Raw genomic sequence first — 20,921 nt, 5'->3', positions numbered from 1 at the left:
GACTAACTTGCTGTTGATGCATTTTTTGTGTATTTTTTTTTATAAGTGTTACTTTATTGAATTATGTACAGGTATGTCTCAGTTACAGTTATCACAGTTAATTTAAACCAAAAAGTACAACTATAAGAAAAATTTTTTTTTTACACAGAACTATTTCATAAGCATTTATATCTGTAAATATTGATGATTTTGGCTTAAAGCTGACGCAACCTAATAATTTTGTTTCTGTAAAAAAAAATGAACAATACACAAAACCAATAAAAACAGGATTTAAATACAGAAATGTTATGGTATAGCCTATAGAATCCTGGGGAAGACTACTGACTTGACATATGTCCAGCAGACGTTCATTGACACCCTCCACAAGGAGGCAAAGCCACAAAAGGACATTGCTAAATAAGTATGTTAATGGAAAGTTATGTGCAAGAAAAATGTTTGGTATAAAAAGCTGCAAAAGCAACCCGGATAACCCCAGGCTTTGGTTGATTCTGAAGCAAAGCCAATTCAAGAGTGAACTGAAGCTGGAGTCTGTGCTTCAGAAGCCACCACACAGACATATCCTGGACATGGTCTACAACTGTCATTTTCCTTGTGTTAAACCACTCATGAACCAGAGACGGGGTCAGAAGTGTCTTATCTTACCCAAAGAAAAAGAGGACTGGACTGTTGCTCAGTGGTCCGAAGACCTCTCTTCAGATAAAGGTAAATTTCACCTTTCATTTGGAAATCTAGATGCCGCAGTCTGGAGAAAGAATGGAGAGGCGTGCTTGAGGTCCAAGCTGCTTGAGGTTCAATGTGAAATTTCCCTATTTGATAATGATTTGAGGAGCCATATTGCTGGTTTCATTGAGTCCAAAGTCTGTGAAACGTTAGAGCACTTGACGCTTCCCCCTCCAGAAAAGATTTATTGAGTTGCTGATTTCAGTTTCCAGGGATTTGGTCCCTGCCCATGCTGCCAAAAGTTCCAATACCGACTATAATCACCATAGTATCACTGTGCTTGATTTGTCCAGCAAACACACCTAAACTAAACCCTGCAGAAAATCTGCAGGCCTGCAGTCCTGCAATTCTTTGCAGGACTGCAGGCCTCAGTTGGCATGGTAAATATTGAAGTTCATCACAGGACAAAGTCTCTTCCCTCTTGAAAGAAAATGGCAGCGCGCGGCTTAGGGTTGATAAAATTCATGTGAATGAATCACAAGACCTATAAAAACAATGTCGTTTGGACAGACAGGTAGATCAGCACATAAAGTGTCAGGTGATTTGAGGTTCAACACTCTTCTTCTGAGTTGAGTGGGAGGTAATGTGCCAAGGCTAATTTATAATCTGCAAGGAAGAGAAGAGGACACTGCTATAGATCCTCTGGAAACATCTGAGGTTTATTGCTGTTAGGTTTTCCAATGTTTCTCATAAAAAAATAAATGTTAGAAAACTTTTAAAATCAGTCAAAGAGTGGGCATTTACTTGCAGTAGTCTGTAATGGCAGAGAAAACTAACCATGGACCTCACTGCAGCTCATTGTGGTCTGGCACATCTGAGCGGGTATCGCTTTGATTGAGACGTTCTGTCAGCGGACATAAACCAAAATCACTTTGCAGACAATTTGATCCATTCAGTCAGGCATTATGTCAGGAAAATACCACAGTGTGTGATCGACGAGTGCGACACGTCGGCATCTTCAAACGCCTGACTGGATGGACGCACCGTTTGTACTGAATGCCTGTTTTTACTGCCTGGAGTCCTCGCTGCTGTTCTGGAAATATAGGAAAGCTGAAACTGTACCTTTCTTGATAATGATGTGAGAGGTTTTTGTACCTTAATCAAGGTTAGAGTCATTCAGAGCAACGATAGCTTATAGTGAATTTTTGTTACAAAACACTTTGCTTTAAATCATTTCTTGCTAAAATAGTCAATATAAAAGATATGTTATGTAAAAAAAGATCTAAAAGGTTTCAGAATCACTCTTTCTGTGGAATACACCCTCATAATGTCCTTATCAAGCTTTTTATGTAACGGACCCTTTCCCTAATTAGCTCTGTACAAGAAAGTAAATCAGCTTTTTGTGGTGTATTAATGAAGTCCTGCTGTTTCTCTCCCTCTGTCCAGCTTCTTTGTTGTTGAGGACCACGTCCTTCACACCACGCAGGGTTTGGTCAACAGAGCCTACGTGGAGGAACTTTGGGAGTTGGCCCTGTCCAAAATAGTCGCAGCCCTGAGGACGCACTCTGTAAGATATTTCCTAAATTCATTATCATCAAACGTCTAATACCTTCTCACCCATTATCACGACCACTTCTAGTGGTCTTGTTGCCAGTTGATTGTGTTGTCATCTTAGACTATAATGCTTGTCTCACACACGTATAAACAGCCAACACATTCTTAATCCATAGGGTTGCCTTTGCTGTTATAACATCTTGTTTGAAGACTTTCCACAGGGTTTAGGGGTGGGTTTATGGGAATTTTTGACCATTCCTCAAGAAGTGCATTTGTGAGGTCAGACACTTAATGTTGGACGAGAAAGCCAGGTACACAGTCTCCAGTCTTAGTCATACCAAAGGTGTTCTATCAAGTATAGAGCCGGGCTTTTTACAGGCCAGTCGTGTTGTTCCACACCAAACCTCTTTATGGACTTTGCTTTGTTGCACTGGTTGGAACAGGAAGAGTTCGTCTCCAAACTGTTCCCATGAAGTCGGGAGAGTGAAATCTAGCTGATTTCACTGGAACTAAGGGGCCAAGCCCAACTCCTGAGAGCCAGTCTCACACCATTGTCACCTCTGCACCAGTCTTTACATTTGTTGCAATACAGTCAGGCAAATGTTGTTTTCCTGGCAGCTGCCAAAACCAGTCATGCATGATTCATTGCTCCAGGGAACGTCTCTCCACTTCCTTACAGGTAAGGCCTGGATGCAGCTGCTTGGCCATAGCACCCTATTCCATGCTGCTCCCTACTATTCTCGAGGTAATCTGAAGGCCACATCACGTTTAAAGGGCTGCAGCTATTTCACAAATGTTTGTAGAAGCAGTCTGCATGCCTGGGTGTTGGACTTTATAAAGCCGTGCCCATGGAAGAGACCGGAACACCTGAATTCAATGATTTTTGATTGGTGAGGAAATATATTAAAGTTCAATAAAAGAAATGTAATTGAAGTATGTTTTTTTTATTTCCAGCAATGCAGCATATCATGAAATTGACCAAAGGTATCATGGGGGAACCCTGCGAAACAAGGAAACATTTCTGGAAAAACAAATAATAAATGAGCTGGGAACTTGCTTTTGAATCCACACCTTTCCTGAGACACAAGCTTCTATTCAGCAGAATTTAGATAAAACATGTCCTGTCTGTTTACTTCAAATCAACCTTAGACAACTTTTTGAATTAATCTTATAGTTCTTGGACTAATGTTTTTATTATCCTGTGACCAGAAAGTCAGGGCCAAGGTGTCACTCACAATCTAAGGGGATAGAGGTAACTTCTGGAAATGGGATTGGCCAAAAATGTTAAAGTTTCCAATAATCTACTAAAAAAACCTCCTGGTTTGTCTCTACAGTCGTACTGTGATGACCCTGACCTGGTGCTGGATCTGAAGAACCTCATTGTCCTGTTTGCTGATACTCTGCAGGTATGGATTGGGATCTCTGACTGAACATGACTGAGGAAAAGCGGTTCCATCCTTCACCCTCCGGCCCTAGTCTCTTTGTTTTTCTTGCTCGATTGTTAGATACAAGCCCAGAGAACCATGAATCTTTTTTAAAACTGCTTTTATCTGTATTCAGTCTGTATCCAAGTGGACAGCTGCCAGTTTCCACAGACAGACTTTCTTTAATAACTGAACCATGTTAGAAATAAGAGTTCATCATCTGATGTGAGTTTTTACTGTTTATTCTTCGCTGTTTATGAACAGTCCTCGATAGATTGAGTGTGATGGATGAGGGGACGGAGAGATGGTGAGGTTGTGGATGAAAGCTGGATGGGAGAAGGCCTTAGATGAGCGAGGCGTATAGAAGCAGGGAAGCCGATGAATGGGTGGTCTGATGCCCACAAGCATTCACGTGAAGTGATGAGGAGCAGCTGAATTGATGCACTCGTATTTTTATTGGCTTTTGGATTCTGTAGACTAGGAACATGCTCCTTTTCATGATTACTTTCTCAATCTTAGGCCCCACAGCCTGACTTTGTACTCTAACACTGGACAAATTCAATAACCTTAGAAAGAAATGAAATTCAGTTCTGATTTTCATATTGGCTTGGTCTTAAAGTTCAGTGTGACAAATATTTTGAACAGGTCTCTTAATGTCCAAATAAACGCTCTTCTCCAGAGAATGTTACTTTTTGCACTACCAGGTACAGTTAGCCTAAAGGTTTTCACACCCCTGAATTATGTGAAAGGAGTGTACATTTTGAAAAAATAAATATTGATCTCTTTTTTTTTATTACATAAAAATCTCGTGATTTGTAGCAGTGCCATGTTTGCATGTTTTTGACATTGTTTTGTCATCCTGATGTGCAGGGTTATGGTTTCCCTGTGTCCCAGCTGTTTGACATGCTGCTGGAAATGAGGGAGCAGTATGGAGAGATTCTGCTCAAGAGATGGAACATCACCTTCAGGTAGGGATCAGCAGGAATCTGCTAAAACTGGAGTTCTGTGCTGTGGTTATCAGAAGGTCATAAGGACAACTGAGGCCTTTTAGACATTCTCAAACATTAGGGTGTGTTTATGAGATCAGCCTCAGCCTGGGTTTGAAGTTTTACAAGCAGTCGGAGAGAGGAAGTGCTTTAAAACGTGTCCGGAACAGAATGGGTAGTACCCTTTCAGGACTCAGAGTGGATGGGTGAGTGTGTGTTTGGTTTTGACGTGCCATTGTTTCGCCATCCCTTTTGTCCCGTGACACCACTGGGACTCTGAGCAGTGAGAACGGACAAGCCAACGCACATTCCCTCTCTCCTTCCTCTCTCTTTCTCATTCACACACAAGCACTTGGGAAGCCACAGGAATGTTATGTTGTATTGTTGGGGAGAGAGCCCTCTCCGGTTCACGGCCTCTCCATGGAACGCTGGAACGTCCGAGCTCCGGAGCGCCAAAAAGAAGTGGGGGTGTTGACTGATGGGAGGGTGGTAAGAAAACCCACCACCAGTGGGATGTGTTGGTTGTTTCTGAGAAAGAAGAGAGAAAGCTGACTGATGGTGTCTTTGTCTCTTTTATAGCATCTTAACAGGAGATTGGAAAATATTTACCTGGGATTTCTATTGGTTTTCTCCAGGCAGATTCTGGATCAGGACAACTACAGTCCAATCCCGGTTTCAACAGAGCAGGAATACAGACAGTACACTTCCCAGTTTCCCCTGCAAGACCCTGAACTGGAAAAGGTACGGGATAGCAAACAGAATAAAGGCTGGGATTTTAAACTAAGCCAAAAACTACAACAGATCAACATTATTGATAAAATAAAGTTTAATTTGTGTCTTATAGCTTTCTTTCCCCAAGAAACTTCCCTTCTCTGAGTTTGTACCAAAAGCCTACTGCCAGCTGAAAGAATTCATCTATGCTTGCCTGAAATACTCTGAGGACCTTCATCTCAGGTACATATGTTGGCAACACTTGCGTTCTGTTGCTCTTCCAGGTCCCTGAGAAATATGTATTTATTAGTATACTTGATGAAGGCAGCAATGCACAACACTCAAGGTCACCAGAAAATATTTCCAGCATTTAAATAAAATGGTTGAAAAATAAAATGCAAAAATCACTACTACTTTGTGTCATTTTTAGACATAAATCTGAATGAACAAACATGTGGGGTTACTCAAGGCTCTATTTTCGGGCCACTTTTATTTAATATCTCTGTTATATTACTACAATATGAATGCTAATGACACTCAACTCAATATATGTCACCACACATATAGGTCCTCAGAGCTGTAGAAGGCTAAATCAAATGTTCTCAGTCTGTTTTAGCCTTTAGTCGTTTAAAATAAGTCAAACTGAAAAAGCTCATGTCTGTGTATGGAGGTACATTTGTTGCAATATTATTCAATCAAACAAAAAACTAATCTCAATAAAAAAAAAAACTAATCTCAATCAAAAAAAAAAACAACTAATCTCAATCAAAAAAATAAATTGTGGTCAAAACTTTTGGAATATTCAATCAAAATTTTTTTTTACCTCAATCAAAAAATATTAAGTTGTGATCAAAACTTTCAGAGTTGTATCAAATTTTTTTTTTCAATGGAATATTTTATTTTGGGGAGAAAAAAATATGTTTTAAAAAACTTTTTTTGATTAAAATGACCCCTTTTATTTTGTGACGAAGAGAAAAAAAGTTATTTGCAAAACAAACTTATTTGCGCATGTCAAAAATCTTTGGTTACGACTCTCGCTCTTTTGGTTTTGACGCTCTCTGTTTTTGGTTGAACTCAAAGAATTTTGAGTCCTGGGAACATGAACATCCTAAAGACGAACGATGTAAGACGTTTCCCTATTGGTTAGCGCTGGCTAAAGCGGCAGACTCTGATCCCCCGCACCTGTGTATTTCTCCAGAAATCTACAGTGAAATTATAAAATACTAATTCTGGTTATAGTATAGTATAGATAGATAGATAGATAGATAACCCTCTATAATCTGAAGAGATTGTGTTGTCACCTCTCATGGTTTTGGAGAAATAAATTCCTGAAAGTGGGACAAATGCATATAATGGTTGAGCATTTTGAGGTACTTTGACAAAGTATTTCTCCAAAACTGTACAGTAAAATATTAAATATTTATTCTTTTACATAAAATATGAATGTGAAAGTTGTAAAAATGTAATTAATATAAATGTTCTGTAGGCTACTTTTCTATTTTCCTCTTATTTTCTCAACCGTTGCCAGGATCTGCGTCCTTTCTGCTCCATTACCGTAATGCGCCTTGTATGCGCGACGCTAATCTTTAAGAGAGAGCTGGTGTCGGCTGGCGTGACCGCGTATTTCTGACTGTCGGCTCACTTAACCGCAGTTTTCTTCTGTAGAGTTGATGTCTCCTCACTGAAGCGACGCTGCAAGCCCTGCAGTTCGAGCAGAAGTTCAGAGATACTGGGGATCAGAGTCTGCTGCTTTAGTCAGCGCTAACCAATAGGGAAACGTCTTACGTCGTTCGTCTTTAGGCCCCGCCCAGGATGTTCATGTTCCCAGGACTCAAAATTCTTTGAGTTCAACCAAAAACAGAGAGCGTCAAAACCAAAAAAGCGAGAGTCGTAACCAAAGATTTTTGACATGCGCAAATAAAAGTTTATGTTTTGCAAATAACTTTTTTCTCTTCGTGAGAAAAAATTTGTCATTTTTAATCAAAAAAAGTTTTTTCAAACACATTTTTGTTCTCCCCAAAATAAAATATTCCATATAAAAAAAAATTGTTACAACTCTGAAAGTTTTGATCACAACTTAATATTTTTTGATTGAGATTCATTTTTTTTGATTGAACACTCCAAAAGTTTTGACCACAAATAGTTTTTTTGATTGAGATTAGTTTTTTGTTTGGTTGAATAATATTGAGACAAATTTACCTCCATATTTGTGGACTATGGTGCTATTTTGGCTGATGTTAACCTACACTTTCACACAAGACTGTTAAGTTTGTAGCTGTTTTCTCAGCCAACATCATCTGTGTCACTATGTGGAACTGTGCTGGCTGAGGCTGGCTGCAGGATCAATCCACCTCATCTGCTGCAACTCCTGAGTTAGCTCTAGGTCCGCTAGCAATCGGGTACATTTTTAGCTTTTGTGTCAGATTGTTAGTTGTGTTACAGATTTCTGTGATATTCAAGTCTCATTGTTGTTCAAATATTTTTCTAGCTGACTGATAATCACCTGATCCACCAGATTGAGACAGCCAGCATGCTCAAGCAGTGCAACTTCCTCTTTACTGGTTTAGATTTTTGTCCCTCTTCGTGCATCTTGGAAGTCCAATCAGTGCCAGAAGTGTTGTCAAAGATGTTTTGCTGCTTCATTATTCATTTTTAAACTTTACATATTCCTGTAGTATCCTGAAAAACAATTGAAACTGTTCAGAAGTTTCAAGTTTTTTTTAATGAACTGAGTCAAACTTATCCAAGAAACCTGTTTTTACAGCATTTGGCCTTTCTTCCTAACAACCTCTGCAGTTCACGCTTACATGCTGAATCTCAATTTCTGGACCAAATACTGGCTGATGGTGATCCGTTCTTGTCTCGTTAGTGCTTTGACATGATCACAGTTTGTTGGCTTCTGTTTCTATGCCTGTGTTCTTAAAACCGACCACATGCTCTCTGTCTGGGAATAAATATCATGACCACAGGTGCCAAAGTTTAATGTCCTGATCTCTGAGATTCTTCTCCTTTGCCTTGTGCCTTGGTGCTCCATCAAGCTGGAAAATACTCCGATTGTAATTGTTCTGAGACTGTTGGAAGAAGTTGTTCTTGTGGGATGTTTTAACCACATTCTTCTGTTCTTCTTGTGAGCATTGGTTCGTATCAGGGTGCTTCTCACCTTTGTTTATTAATTGCAGCTGAACCGCTCACACCGAAGTACATGTTGATTTAGAAGAATCGTTCTTATTTTTTTTCGCTGACAGATTGTTTCATGTGATTAAGAAGGAGAATATTTACAGAATTTATAACTTTTGATCATTTTTCAGTGTAATCCCCCCAATGAGTGCGTACAGTTTAAATTCTTAAAAATCTGTCTGACATTAGTATAAAACAAAAACTCTTCACATGTGAGCTTAAATTTACACATTTCCATGTATGAGAGAGAGGTGAGCTCTGAGAAAACGGGTCACGGCTTACAGACGGCGGGCACATTGCAAATATAACTTATTTCTTGACAATATTCAGCGCTTTTTTCTTAATTTGTGATATATTTTAAGGAAGAAACCTCGAGGTCCGCCATGAAAATTGAAGGTTTTCAACCTGTTGAAGGCCAAATCCAGCTCCTGTTGCCTTATGTGTGTGTTAGTTACTGGTTAGTTTCTAAACTATGCCCTACTTTCTTTTAAGTGGAAGAGCAATCCACAAGCAAGATCCTTCCTGTTCAGAAAAATCAAACACACCCTGAATCACCATTAGCATCGAGCCCTGGTTTGGTCGATGAATACAACATAAATTGGTTGCGTCTTTCAGCTGACTTTCTGCTTTAAAAGGAGAGAGTGGAAGCACTGACTTGTGATCGGTCAAAGAAAAGAAGCAGGAACGGGAAAACGTGATTATTCTTTGGTTTGTAAATAAAAAGAAGGAACCGCTGCAACGGCTTCAAAAAGCTGGTTAGAAGATGACCATGTCAGGGCACTTGGTGTATTGCGTTGTAATGTTTGTCACATTGTGTATAAACCAGTCCTGTCCTCAAACGAATCACACAGACCAACCAAAATAGACTTCTTAAAAGCCAAACCAAGTGAATCTCCAAGTCAAAACCTGCTTCTAGTCTCTTACAGACCAGACAGGACAAATTGCTGCCCTCAATCAGAGTAATGACTCCCAACCCTTTGAGCTTGCTTGATTTTTACAGTCGTGCACACCCTGCTATCTGGTTACCACGGCGGCATGCCTTCCTGTCGACTTCAAACATGCGGTGGCTCGCAGCAGCGGAAGCAGATGGTACGATGAAGCCAGATTATGGTCATCGATATGCCTGACATCTGGTCTCGACCTTTGCTCACATTTGTAATTAGGCGGAAAGAAGCGATTCATGCATTTCGGCATCTACTGCTCGCTCCATTATTATTGACACACCCAGTAGAGATGGGGATAATGGCCTTAAAAGAAACTTGGTGACCCCGAGATGGGAAAACTTTGTTTTTAGCTCCCTACCTCTAAACATGGTTTCCTCATCCAGCCTTGATTGTCACATTTCCTGACTGTAGATGTTTCAAGGGTGATCTTCTTTTTGACCTTTTATATTAGTTAAATTATAGTTACATCTCATTGTCTGCTGAGCAGTGTTTTGTTAGAGAACAAAAATGACTACATGTTTTTAACACCAGTGTTCAGCCATGGCTTTGTTTGTGATTTTTTAGTCCTCCAGTTTCAGCAAATGTTTGATGGGTTAATATGACATTTTTTGCAAATATTCATACTTGTACGTATAAATTTGAGCATTTTTTCACCTGAAATAAACGAGACTTAGGTGTTTGCTGCCAGATGAAACCACATATGCGATAGACGATTAAAGTTTTATTTGTTTTACTGCTTTTTACAGATGATTAAATTTAGTATTTTCTAGCTATGTCATGTTAGTTTTTAAAGTATCAGTATTGTTATTTAGCAAGATAACTAGCTAGTTTGGTAATAGTTAGTTTCTAGCTAACTAAGTAAAACTCTTTACTTATCCTGTAAAGTGTCCAACAGATGGGTTTAAAACATTGCTCTTTTATAGTCTCCCTATAAAGACACCTCAGTTGTCAGTCTGCAGAAATTGCATTCACAACAGGCTTTCATATAGTTCATCACTATCACAATAAATCAAAACTCATGTGAAGATAAAAACAAATATATTCATGGATCACTCCTAGCTTAATAATGTTCCAGTTTTAGGTCATTAAACCAGTGGACATGCTTTCCTCTCCGTGACCAAGCTACCTGCTACCATATTTGTCAGGATTGTATGACTTCAAACACTGTAGCAGCAAGTTCAGGCATAGATGTTGTACAGGACTGTATATGTGGCTAATTCAATGAGATGCAAACTGTCGAAAGAAAAAGGTTTTACTAGAGTTTCTCTACCTTTAAACATGCGGGGACTGATATGGAGTTTGAGGCTGGGCTTGGTGAAGATCACCTGTTTATCTTTTCAACTTCAGGGTGCATTACACTTTATTTTTCCAGTTTGAAATTATGAAATTAGGACTAAGGAGTGCACTTGGATTGCACAGTGACCTCAGTTTTTAATCAAGATTAAGATAAGGAGTCATCTAATTCAAGTTAGACATTTACCGCCTATAACCTCTTAGAAGAAATGCATTTTGACTCACCAAGCTTGAACATGTTCATACCTTGAGCAGACATTTGTGTTTGCCTTTAGTGCCTTGGTGCTTTACATGTTTGACTGAAAGCTCTGATTTTGGAGACTAGAGCTTTTATCCTCCTTCCTTTTTAACCACAACTGTTTGGTGAAGACATAATTTTGCTACTTGACAGAGACCTGGGAGTTAGTTTGGCTGGAGCTTTGGAGATAGAACTGTGTAATTGTTCTGGAAGAAAAGGTTGATGAGGTGATAAAGACAAGAAAATCTGTGGGAAAGAAAGCGACTCTTAACTTAGACGGAAATAAGCGGAACTTTTAACAGAGGTTTGCTTGTGTAATCCCTGAATAATTTGTGGAAATAATTTGTGAAAATAGGAGCTGCCGCTCAGATGCCCGGTGGCGGACAGCTGTGGGTGTGAATGTGTCAAGCTGTGAATGTGAAGCAGTGTTGCTGAGAAACTCCATGCTTGCTTTGCCACACTGCTCGAAGTAAAGACCTGATTGGTGTTGCTCGAAGGCAGCCTGACCGCAAAAACATCGACATTTCTTCAGTGGACACTTTTATAAATCTCTCCATCAGAAGCATTCATGGTAAAAAATACAATACAATGCTAAGTGAGCTTGGGAAAAGGTGGATCTGAGGCATGTCAAACATTACAATGTGTGTATTGACATATATACTGTAAACACAGAGGTACTCTGTAACCCAATCAAAACACTGACTTAGCATGCAGCAGTGAAGCTGAAAGGATGCCTGGGGGCCGCAGGCTTGATGCTAATCAAAAGTATTATTTTAGGAAAATGAAATGATTTTATTCACCAAGAAGCCACCGTCCTCCATTGTTCCAGATTGTCGTCTCTTCCCAACCACGCTGTCCATTTCAATAAATTAAATTTGTGGTAACTAAGCCACCAGCATAATGTTGGTGATTGGATCAGTGCTTCTCAAGTAATTTGTACACTGAATATTAATGCTGCCTGTCAATAAATTAATCGTATGATGGTGCTTTTGTGTGTGTGTGTGAAAGGTTATTGTGTCTGTCTGTGTTGCACTGTAATGGACTGGTGTCCTGTGGCCCGTTGAGCACTGGAGAAAAGGCTGGATAGCCGACACATGGTTACGTCCATCCCACACAGTTGGTATTCCTCAGCTTAAGCTCCACTGGTACAGTCCAAATTGGTCTGGCTGTTCCCTCTGAAATGCTTGTGGTGTTAGGAACCCCAGTATGGTCAGCAGCTGTATGGGTATGGGCAGAGCATGGTTTCTCACTGTGTTGGGCTCCAAGACTGTCTGCAGCTTCAAGTACAGTTTCACCTCAGTTGGACATAGAAACTTAAGTGGCTGGCTTGCCTTTTTTCATCTTAGGCTACAAAATGCTCTGGTTTATAAATACACGCTGTCTTTGGTATAAACGTTTTACAGTATATTCTAAAAAGACATGAGAAATGCCTGATAGCATCATTTGTTCAAGTTTTAGGCCGTTACTAATTTATTTGCATTCTGGTGTCGGGCAGCGACGCTTTCTTTCAAGCTTTTTGGGTGGTCTTGTTCAGCATTTCTAGGGTTACCGAAGTTCTTTCGAAGACTTTTTACTCTACTTTTTAAGAGTTTTTTCATCTGAGTTCCTGATTATATTCAGAATCTTTTTGTTTAGGTCAAATGACTGTGACCTGTGAATTATTCAACCTTAAAAAGGCCACTGAACCACTGTTGTTTCACCTACCAGACATCTTAGCAAACATCACGTTTTTAATTGGGTTTCTTTGTTACTTTACCAGTGACCTGCCACAAGAAACACAATTTGTTGTTGTATCTGAAGTTGTCTATGTAAAAATAACACTGTTTGATTGACGGAAAATTTATTGTAGGACCAACAAGGCGATTCCTAAAAAGCTGTTGTCATAAAGCAGATGGTCAATTGAAGGAGGATCCATCTCAGAGCCTGCTTCAAGTCTTTGCTTCGTTTCCGATTGGCATGATTTTCAGAAACTGTTATTTGTAGAAGAGTTGTTGACTTAACAGCTTTTCTTTTGTCTTTCACTTTTCTATTTTTCTTATATGTTTAAGTGTACACTACACTATATGTTAGCATGGTCCAGTATGAAATAAGAAAAAGACGTTCAATGGAAAAACTTTAAACAACCTTTAGGAAGCCTAAAGAGGTGTTGATGAATACCACTTTTTATTATTACAAGTGAATCCGTCTGCTAGAAAGGATGATATATAGAAACTGAGGTAGTTTAGAACATTTTGACGATACTATAGATAAAAAAAGGTCAATCGGGGCAAGTTGATTTATTGTATTTATGTAGCTCTACTCATACAAAAGGCAATTCAGTGTTGTGCTGCGCTAGATGAGTACTGATCTCCAATCGTACATTTGTTGGACCAGAAACAATGACTCTTGGCTTTTCTGCATTGCTTTGTAAGAATTGTTGATATTTTGAATGCGCTGGACACTGTGACACAGTCAATGTAGTGGACTGTGGTGACACAGAAATATAAAGTTGGAATTAAGAGATACATAAGAGATGTTGTGGTGCTCCATAATCTGGGCTGGGGAGAGAAATGAAGCCTTGAGAAACCTCTTAAGATTTTGGTTTGATTAGAATTCGTAATTGTGAAATGACAAGGAGATGTATATGTGTGTGTGTGTGTGTGTGTGTATATACAGTACAGACCAAAAGTTTGGACACACCTTCTCATTCAAAGAGTTGTCTTTATTTTCATGACTATGAATATTGTAGCTACCCACTGAAGGCATCAAAACTATGAATTAACACATGTGGAATTATATACTGAACAAAAAAGTGTGAAACAACTGAAAATATGTCTTATATTCTAGGTTCTTCAAAGTAGCCACCTTTTGTTTTGATTACTGCTCCACACACTCTTGGCATTCTGTTGATAAGCTTCAAGAGGTAGTCACCTGAAATGGTTTTCACTTCACAGGTGTCCCCTGTCAGGTTTAATAAGTGGGATTTCAAGCCTTACAAATAGGGTTGGAACCATCAGTTGTATTGTGCAGGAGGTGGATACAGTACACAGCTGATAGTCCTACTGAAAAGACTGTTAAAATTTGTATTATGACAAGAAAAAAGCAGCTAAGTAAATAAAAACTTTGAATGAGAAGGTGTGTCCAAACCTTTGGTCTGTACTGTCTAAAGATAGATAGATGGATGGATAGATGGATAGATAGATAGATAGATAGATAGATAGATAGATAGATAGATAGATAGATAGATAGATAGATAGATAGATAGATAGATAGATAGATAGATAGATAGATAGATAGATAGATAGATAGATAGATAGATAGATAGATAGATAGATAGATAGATAGATAGAAAGATGGAAAGATTGTGTAGATTTTTGCCAATCAGTTCACATTGCTGATAACAGCATTAGTTTTGTTGTGTTTCTTGGATCCTCTTCTGCATGAATCCCTCCATCCATCCCTCAGTGTGTTGTTAACATGTCTGCGTTGAAGTCGTCTGGCCTCTCTTTGACAGAGCCGACCGCCGGCTGTTTATTGTGACTGATGGCAGCATAAATACAATGAAATTCAATCTGAACCCTGCGGTGCGTCTATATTTGTACACCCACAGAGTTCACTAGGATACACTGACTTTTTGCCACTCTCTGCACACATAATTTCTGTCCACTCGGCACTTCTGCTGCTCCAGGAATTTAAAAAACATTTTTTAATGCCCCCCCGCCTGAGTTGTTGGAACGTTTTTTTTTGGATTCTTGAGCTTTTTTGGAAACGGACGAGGTTTGGGATTCCAGCATTCGTTCTCCCTCCAGCGAAGCTGCATGCGCCTGTGTGTGTTTAGGTTGAATTCCAAGCGCAGACAATTTACTGATTTGGTTGGAATGAGTCTGTGTGTGTGTTACCCGCAGGGTTCTGGAGTCAGAGACCGAGAACAAAAAAACCCAACTAAACACAGATTATTCATCATTTCTCAGCGGGAGAAACTGATCCTGTTCTCTTCTGCTGATTATCATTATGTTTTTCACCTCTGCAGACCTTTACATGGATCCCTCTGCCTTCTTGTGCATTTGTTGTACAGTTTGATTCTTCCAGGAACCTGTTATTAAACCGTTTGCCAGGGGAACTTGCTGCCATGCAAAATGTTACCGGACTCCCTGGTAGCACTGCAGAAATTTGTCTGAGTTTCCTCACCAAACATCAGGCTTATTTCAAGCAAAACAAAAAGGATAGCATGTCAGTCATTTTGTGAAGCTGGTCTGCGTTTCTGCCGTGAACTTTCTTTATTAGGTAACTTGAGCTCGTCTCAGGGCTCTGCCTGGTTGGCTGTGGAGAGACGGTAATTTACTGACTATTAAAATCATGTAAGAAAACGTTTTCAGAAAGGGGTGACGTGCTTTTTTGTGGATCTCTTTTTACCTCAGTTTATTGAAACATTATGGTCTTATCAGGAGATTTAAGAAGGTGTTGAACATTTTAATGAGTCTGACAGATTAAAGATGGTAAAGATGTTATTGAGGTTGGCTGACATTTAGACGTTTTTTTTCCAGACGATTCATCCTGGAGAAATTCACTTAAACTGTTTTTTCTGGCGTTAAGAGTTAGATATGTTGCTCTTCTCTTTGCTCATTCATTTTCAGTCATCTGCAAAAGTACTTGAACTTTTTCACATTTTTGTCACATAACCACGTCAAAATTTAATTTAATTTATTGGGTTTTATTTAATTTGTTAGGTTGGTCTCATAGACCAACACAAAGCAGCGTGCAATTTTGAAAAGGAAGTATGTTTTTGTTTTCAACCCCTTTAATCTGATACCCTGAAATAAAATCCTGTCCCCCAATTAAAGTGCAAATACAGTTGTCCTGTGAGGCCTCAGAGTTGATAGAAGGGTTTGTTAGAAGAAATTTGTTGGAAGTCCACTCTGCAGTTTGCCACAAAGCGGCAAACAAATGAAAGAAGGTGCTCTGTTCAGATGAGACCAAAATGAAACTTTCTGGTTGAAAGTACATGCAAAATGTAATGTGCGAAAGAAATCGAACACTTGACATTACCCTGAACACACCATCCCCACGGTGAAGCATGGGGGTGGCAGCATCATGATGCGTAGATGCTTTTGTTCAGATTGGAAAGGGATGAGAAGATGGAGAGGCTGCAGAAGACTTGAGATCGAGGCAGAGGTTCGTCTTCTGGCAGGACGACGACTCTAAGCATACAGCCAGCACTACCGTGAAATGATTTTGATCAGAACGGCCTAGTCAAAGTCCAGACCTACTCTGCATCCCGCTGAGAATGATGTTCACAGATGCTCTCCACACAACCCGACCGAGTTTAAACAATGTTGCAAAGAATAAGCAGAAATCAAACACAGCTGGTAGAAAAATGCCCCAACAGGCTTACAGCTGTTTGTTCTACAAAGTATTTACTCAGGAGGGCTGAATACAAATGCACACCACACTTTCTAGATTTTTACTATAAAAACATTTAGACACTATGTATCGTTTTCCTTCCACTTTACCGCAAGGCACTGTTTTGATCCGTAACATAAAATTCAAATAAAAATAGGTCAGTGGCTGATTGGAAAACATCTAAGGGGGGTTTGAACACTTTGCAAGACGCTGTGATTCTTTTGTCTTTAGTTCCACGGAGATAGACGACATGATCCGCAAGTCGACAAACCTGTTGTTGACCAGAACCCTCAGTAACTGTCTGCAGTACGCCATCAAGAAGAAGAATGTGGGCCTGGCAGAGGTAAATGCGAGTTCTGGAAGTACCCGACTGAGATTATAATAGTAGGAATAATAACTGGGCTGATGTCCGTCCCTTTAAGGTGGAGAGGTCTCTTTTTCATCATTCGTTTCTCTTTAAGCAAACACAATTCCTACCCAGTATTTTGGGGAGAAATGGAACCTTTTCCACCATTCCAAAAAGTGACGAGCATTTGTTTATATTTTCCAACAGGATCTTGTTTTGTTGGATTTTGTTCGGTCGCAGTAAACAATTTTAAAAAGTGCCTGATACAGTGTGTCTGTCTGTGTAGTTGGTACAGGTGATTATTAACACCACCCACCTGGAGCAGAGCTGCCATTTCCTGGAGGAGTTCATATCCAACATAACAAACGTTCCTCCGGACACGATGAACGCCACCAAGCTGTACGGGACGTCAACGTTTAAAGTGAGAGCGCTTCACTTGAATCACCTGTTTATCTTCTGCTTTCATTTCTCCAAATAAACCAGCTGTTTTGTTTATATTTCATAGTTGTAATATATGCATAAAATCCCCCGCTGTCATGACACAGGATGCCCGTCATGCAGCTGAGGCGGAGATCTACACCAGCCTGAACGCCAAGATTGACCAGTTCCTGCAACTGGCCGATAACGACTGGATGTCGTCCGCGCAGGGAAGCGGGAATCTAACGACCAGCGACTACCTGGTTGACTTGATCGCGTTTCTGAGGAGCACGTTTAGTGTCTTCACCAACCTGCCGGTTAGTACCCCCACATTAACAGCAACCGTTCTGCAGATGTGGGATGTTCGCCACTGTGTAAAGTTTCTAACTAACCTTTAAAAGCTTGATATTTTCCTTTCAAGCTGCCAGATTGATCAGTAGTTCTCCAGGAAGTGTTTTAACCTTGCCTGCTCAAGACGCTTTTATCTGGACTCCATTACCAACTGAGCAAAGTAAACATTCAAACTTTAAATAGTTTTTCTGTGACCAGCTCAGTTACTCTTTACGTTTTATTTTAGAAGTACTTTTAAAAACAGTTTAAAGTGCTGTACTATACAAGACCTATTCAAACAGGGACTGTTCCGATCTTCAACGTGGAATAAAATAAAGTCAAAAATTCACTAAAACCAAGAAACAACTTCATCTTCTTAGTTACAAATACTTTTAATAAATTCTAGCTTTTCATCAGTTTCCTAGCATTTTATCCAGGACTTTGTCCAGCATCACTCCCCAGTTTTTAGCAAAGAGCCTCATCTGTTTGCTCCCCAGCCTACAGCTGATGGAGGTTCCTTCACACCTGAAGATCTTTCAGACACTCCAAAAAGACCTGTAAACCAGGCCTGGTATCCTAAATATTCACAGGTGTACTTACTTCTTGCACTGTGTGAGATGCGTTTGAAGAATAGACCATAATCTGCTGTTTGGTGTGAAAGCGCTTCACGGTGTCAGCATAACACATCACAGGGCTCCACAATCTGCTTTAGTTCGTTAGTGTCGGCTTGTTATAGATTAGATCGTTGACATGGGAGGCGCTCAGATCATTAAAGGGTGAGCCGGTCGGGTCAGCAGTCCCGGATTATTCACAGGCTATTGACACTAAAGCCCCCGCTGTAATCCCCTCATGCTCAGCCAGGAAGCCGTAGTGCAACATTTACAGCTTGTAGAGCTGCACAGTGGAGCCAGGAAATAATTCAATCCTATTAATTCAGAATGCCTAAAAGCTTATTAAGGGATCCGATTGCAGCAGTGGTTTTATATAAAGAGCCATTGCTGTAATTATGTTATTTTTGGGATGTTTTGAGAGTTGTTCGTGACCTCTAGTGTTTTTATAAGGTTTTAAATTCCTGATGCAATCTTTATTGTGGTTAGCCTCAAACTGGGCACAGTTGATCAGTTTTTAGGATTAATGACATTTTTAATTAAATGTAGGGATGCCCGATATATCAGCATTAACATCAGTATCGGGGGTGGCCATGTGGTTTTTGTTTGGTCTTGTGACAGTGATGCGGCACTGAATTGTGGGTGTTTAACTGAAGCAGAGAGGCAATGTCAGCAGTGTTGGTTATTTTTTTCACGGTGTTGAATGGGTAATATACCTGTGAATATCGATTAACGACCATAACAGCAATATGAATACTGGGTATCGATATGGACCCAAATTTTCATATCAGTGCATCTCAAATTAAACAGTTTCTAAAACCACAAAAGTCAATTTAAAAATGGTTAAGAAGTAAAAAAAAAAACGCTGTTCTTTATCTGCAGGTTGATTAAATTAAAGTTAATGACTTAATTTCTCCCAAGAACAAAGTCAAAAACTCACAGACCATTTGTTTCCACTCCGTTTTGATCAAAGGTCATGAACAGATTCATATGATGCACACACACACCCAGATCAGCTTTAAGGGGATTATGCGGCCAGACCTGGACCAGCCGGGTCACAAGGCCACACACAGACGGTGCTGGAGCGAAGTTTTTAGCAGCACATCTAATCAGCTTTCCTTCACACCCACCCCTCTCCCAGAGCCCCGGACATGACCCCATCACACATGCTTGAACACGGAGGCAAACGTGGCGTGAGGCCTCTTAAGTAGATCAGATGCTATGGATCTGAAAGGCTGGGTGGTACGACGGCGCTCAGAGAAGGGCTGGTGGTGTGAAAGAGGCGAGTTTTGTAGAAATGAACCAGATACGCATCCAGTGAGGAGGATGTAGACCCAGGTTCTAAGAGCCAAGACTTAAAGATAAATTATTTTATTTATTTACTTACTGAAGCACAGTTCAAGCTGTGGATCAGAAAAAGGAAGAATGGCCACTGAAGTGACTTTAAAGGTTGCATTGCTTGTTAATGTCAGACAGGCTGGTCTGATTTATTTTCAGAAACTGCAGATCTTCAGGAATTTTCACACACAGTTCCTCAGCTTGAGGAAACAAACAAACAGCCCAGTTCTAAAGCTTAGAAAAGTCTTAATAAAATGGATTCATCTGAAAAAAAACAAATAAAACACAAAATAAAATGTATTGATAGTAGATCCGCTGTAATAGGTTGGGATGAAAGAGGCACTGGGAGCCTAACTGTCCTGCAGCAACCAGCTTTTATTTTGTGTTCGCATGTCAGCAGAATCAGATGTCTTCATCAGCGTTGGACACTGTTGAACAGGTCTCTGCAGACATTATCCAGGAGGCTAATAGCTTCAGTCAGAGTTGGACTCTGCAGAATAACACTCATAATTTAGCCAGGCTCAAATAATCGAGATGGAATGAGGATAATGGGAAAAGGCCTCCAGGGTGAAACTGATCATGTAAGAATTAGGAAGGGAATTTTGGACTCGTAACCCTCCAGGTTTCAGAGTTCAGAGGCTTCTTGATCAGCTTTCTGTTGTGCGCTGAGCACCTTCTGACTGTGTTATTAAATTTTTTCTGTCGATTCTCCATGATGCATCATTATGTCAGAGTTAGCCTAATCTCTGAGGACCCTGTGCAATACTTACTCTGCACACAGAGCTGGAACCATCTGCCAGTGGCCTTGCAGCTAAAGCTCTGCTCTGACTTCTCATTTTCCCAATGATAACACTAGAATCTGGATATTTTACAGTGCAGGTAATGTCTATATATGTCTCTGACCATAGGGAACGCCTGTAGAGCACGCTACCTTACCGGTGAGTATTTGTGGCGTGGTGTTGACCTTACTGACCTGTTTAACCCTTTCGTATGGCGCTTAAATTCTCATAAGTTCAACAGCAAGCGTGTGTGATAAAAATGCAGTGATGCATGTTTGCCTGGAGAAGAGTTTGATGTGGTTTACTGTTTTTTCCTGCCGCAGAAGGAAAATATAACGGCTCACCTACTCATGTTGTGTTTAAGAGATGGTTTCATGGCCCTGCCCTTCTAAACAACTAGATTTATGCTTAATTTAACCCATTTGCTTTAATTCCACATACTGCCATATCAATGAATTAGAAATCATTGAAAAGTGATATATGGATTTGTTGCATACAGAGTGGTATATAATTAGAGGGTTTATTTTTGATTGTTTTTGCTTACAGACAATAAAAACCTCATATTTTTAAATAATTGGAATATTAAATGAAGCAAATAAAAGGATTTTTAACCCAGAATGTAAAAGTGTGTCCTTGTACGGTACAGTATATGCACTTAAAATTTGGTAGGGGTTCCTTTTGCATGAGCTACTGCATCAATGCAGCGTGGCATGGAGGCGACCAGCCTGCGGTTCAAA

General features: G+C 39.9%; 1 protein-coding gene across 5 annotated transcripts in view; it reads left to right on the top strand.

Moving 5' to 3' along the window:
- The window catches only part of exoc6b (exocyst complex component 6B), a 117,333-nt gene that overhangs the window by 39,446 nt on the left and 56,966 nt on the right, over positions 1-20,921 (top strand). For all 5 annotated transcript variants that reach the window (XM_047384935.1, XM_047384937.1, XM_047384936.1 and 2 more), the window contains exons 11-18: positions 2,107-2,227; positions 3,549-3,620; positions 4,509-4,606; positions 5,260-5,365; positions 5,469-5,578; positions 16,598-16,709; positions 16,999-17,133; positions 17,258-17,446. In XM_047384935.1, the coding sequence (XP_047240891.1) occupies positions 2,107-2,227; positions 3,549-3,620; positions 4,509-4,606; positions 5,260-5,365; positions 5,469-5,578; positions 16,598-16,709; positions 16,999-17,133; positions 17,258-17,446 (943 nt within the window). The remainder of the gene's footprint in view (positions 1-2,106; positions 2,228-3,548; positions 3,621-4,508; positions 4,607-5,259; positions 5,366-5,468; positions 5,579-16,597; positions 16,710-16,998; positions 17,134-17,257; positions 17,447-20,921) is intronic.

The sequence above is a fragment of the Girardinichthys multiradiatus genome, chromosome 14 (genome assembly GCF_021462225.1).
Source record: "Girardinichthys multiradiatus isolate DD_20200921_A chromosome 14, DD_fGirMul_XY1, whole genome shotgun sequence".
Taxonomy (NCBI): Eukaryota; Metazoa; Chordata; class Actinopteri; order Cyprinodontiformes; family Goodeidae; genus Girardinichthys; species Girardinichthys multiradiatus.
Note: the sequence above shows the minus strand (reverse complement) of the source record. Positions and strands in the feature narration are given on the sequence as shown.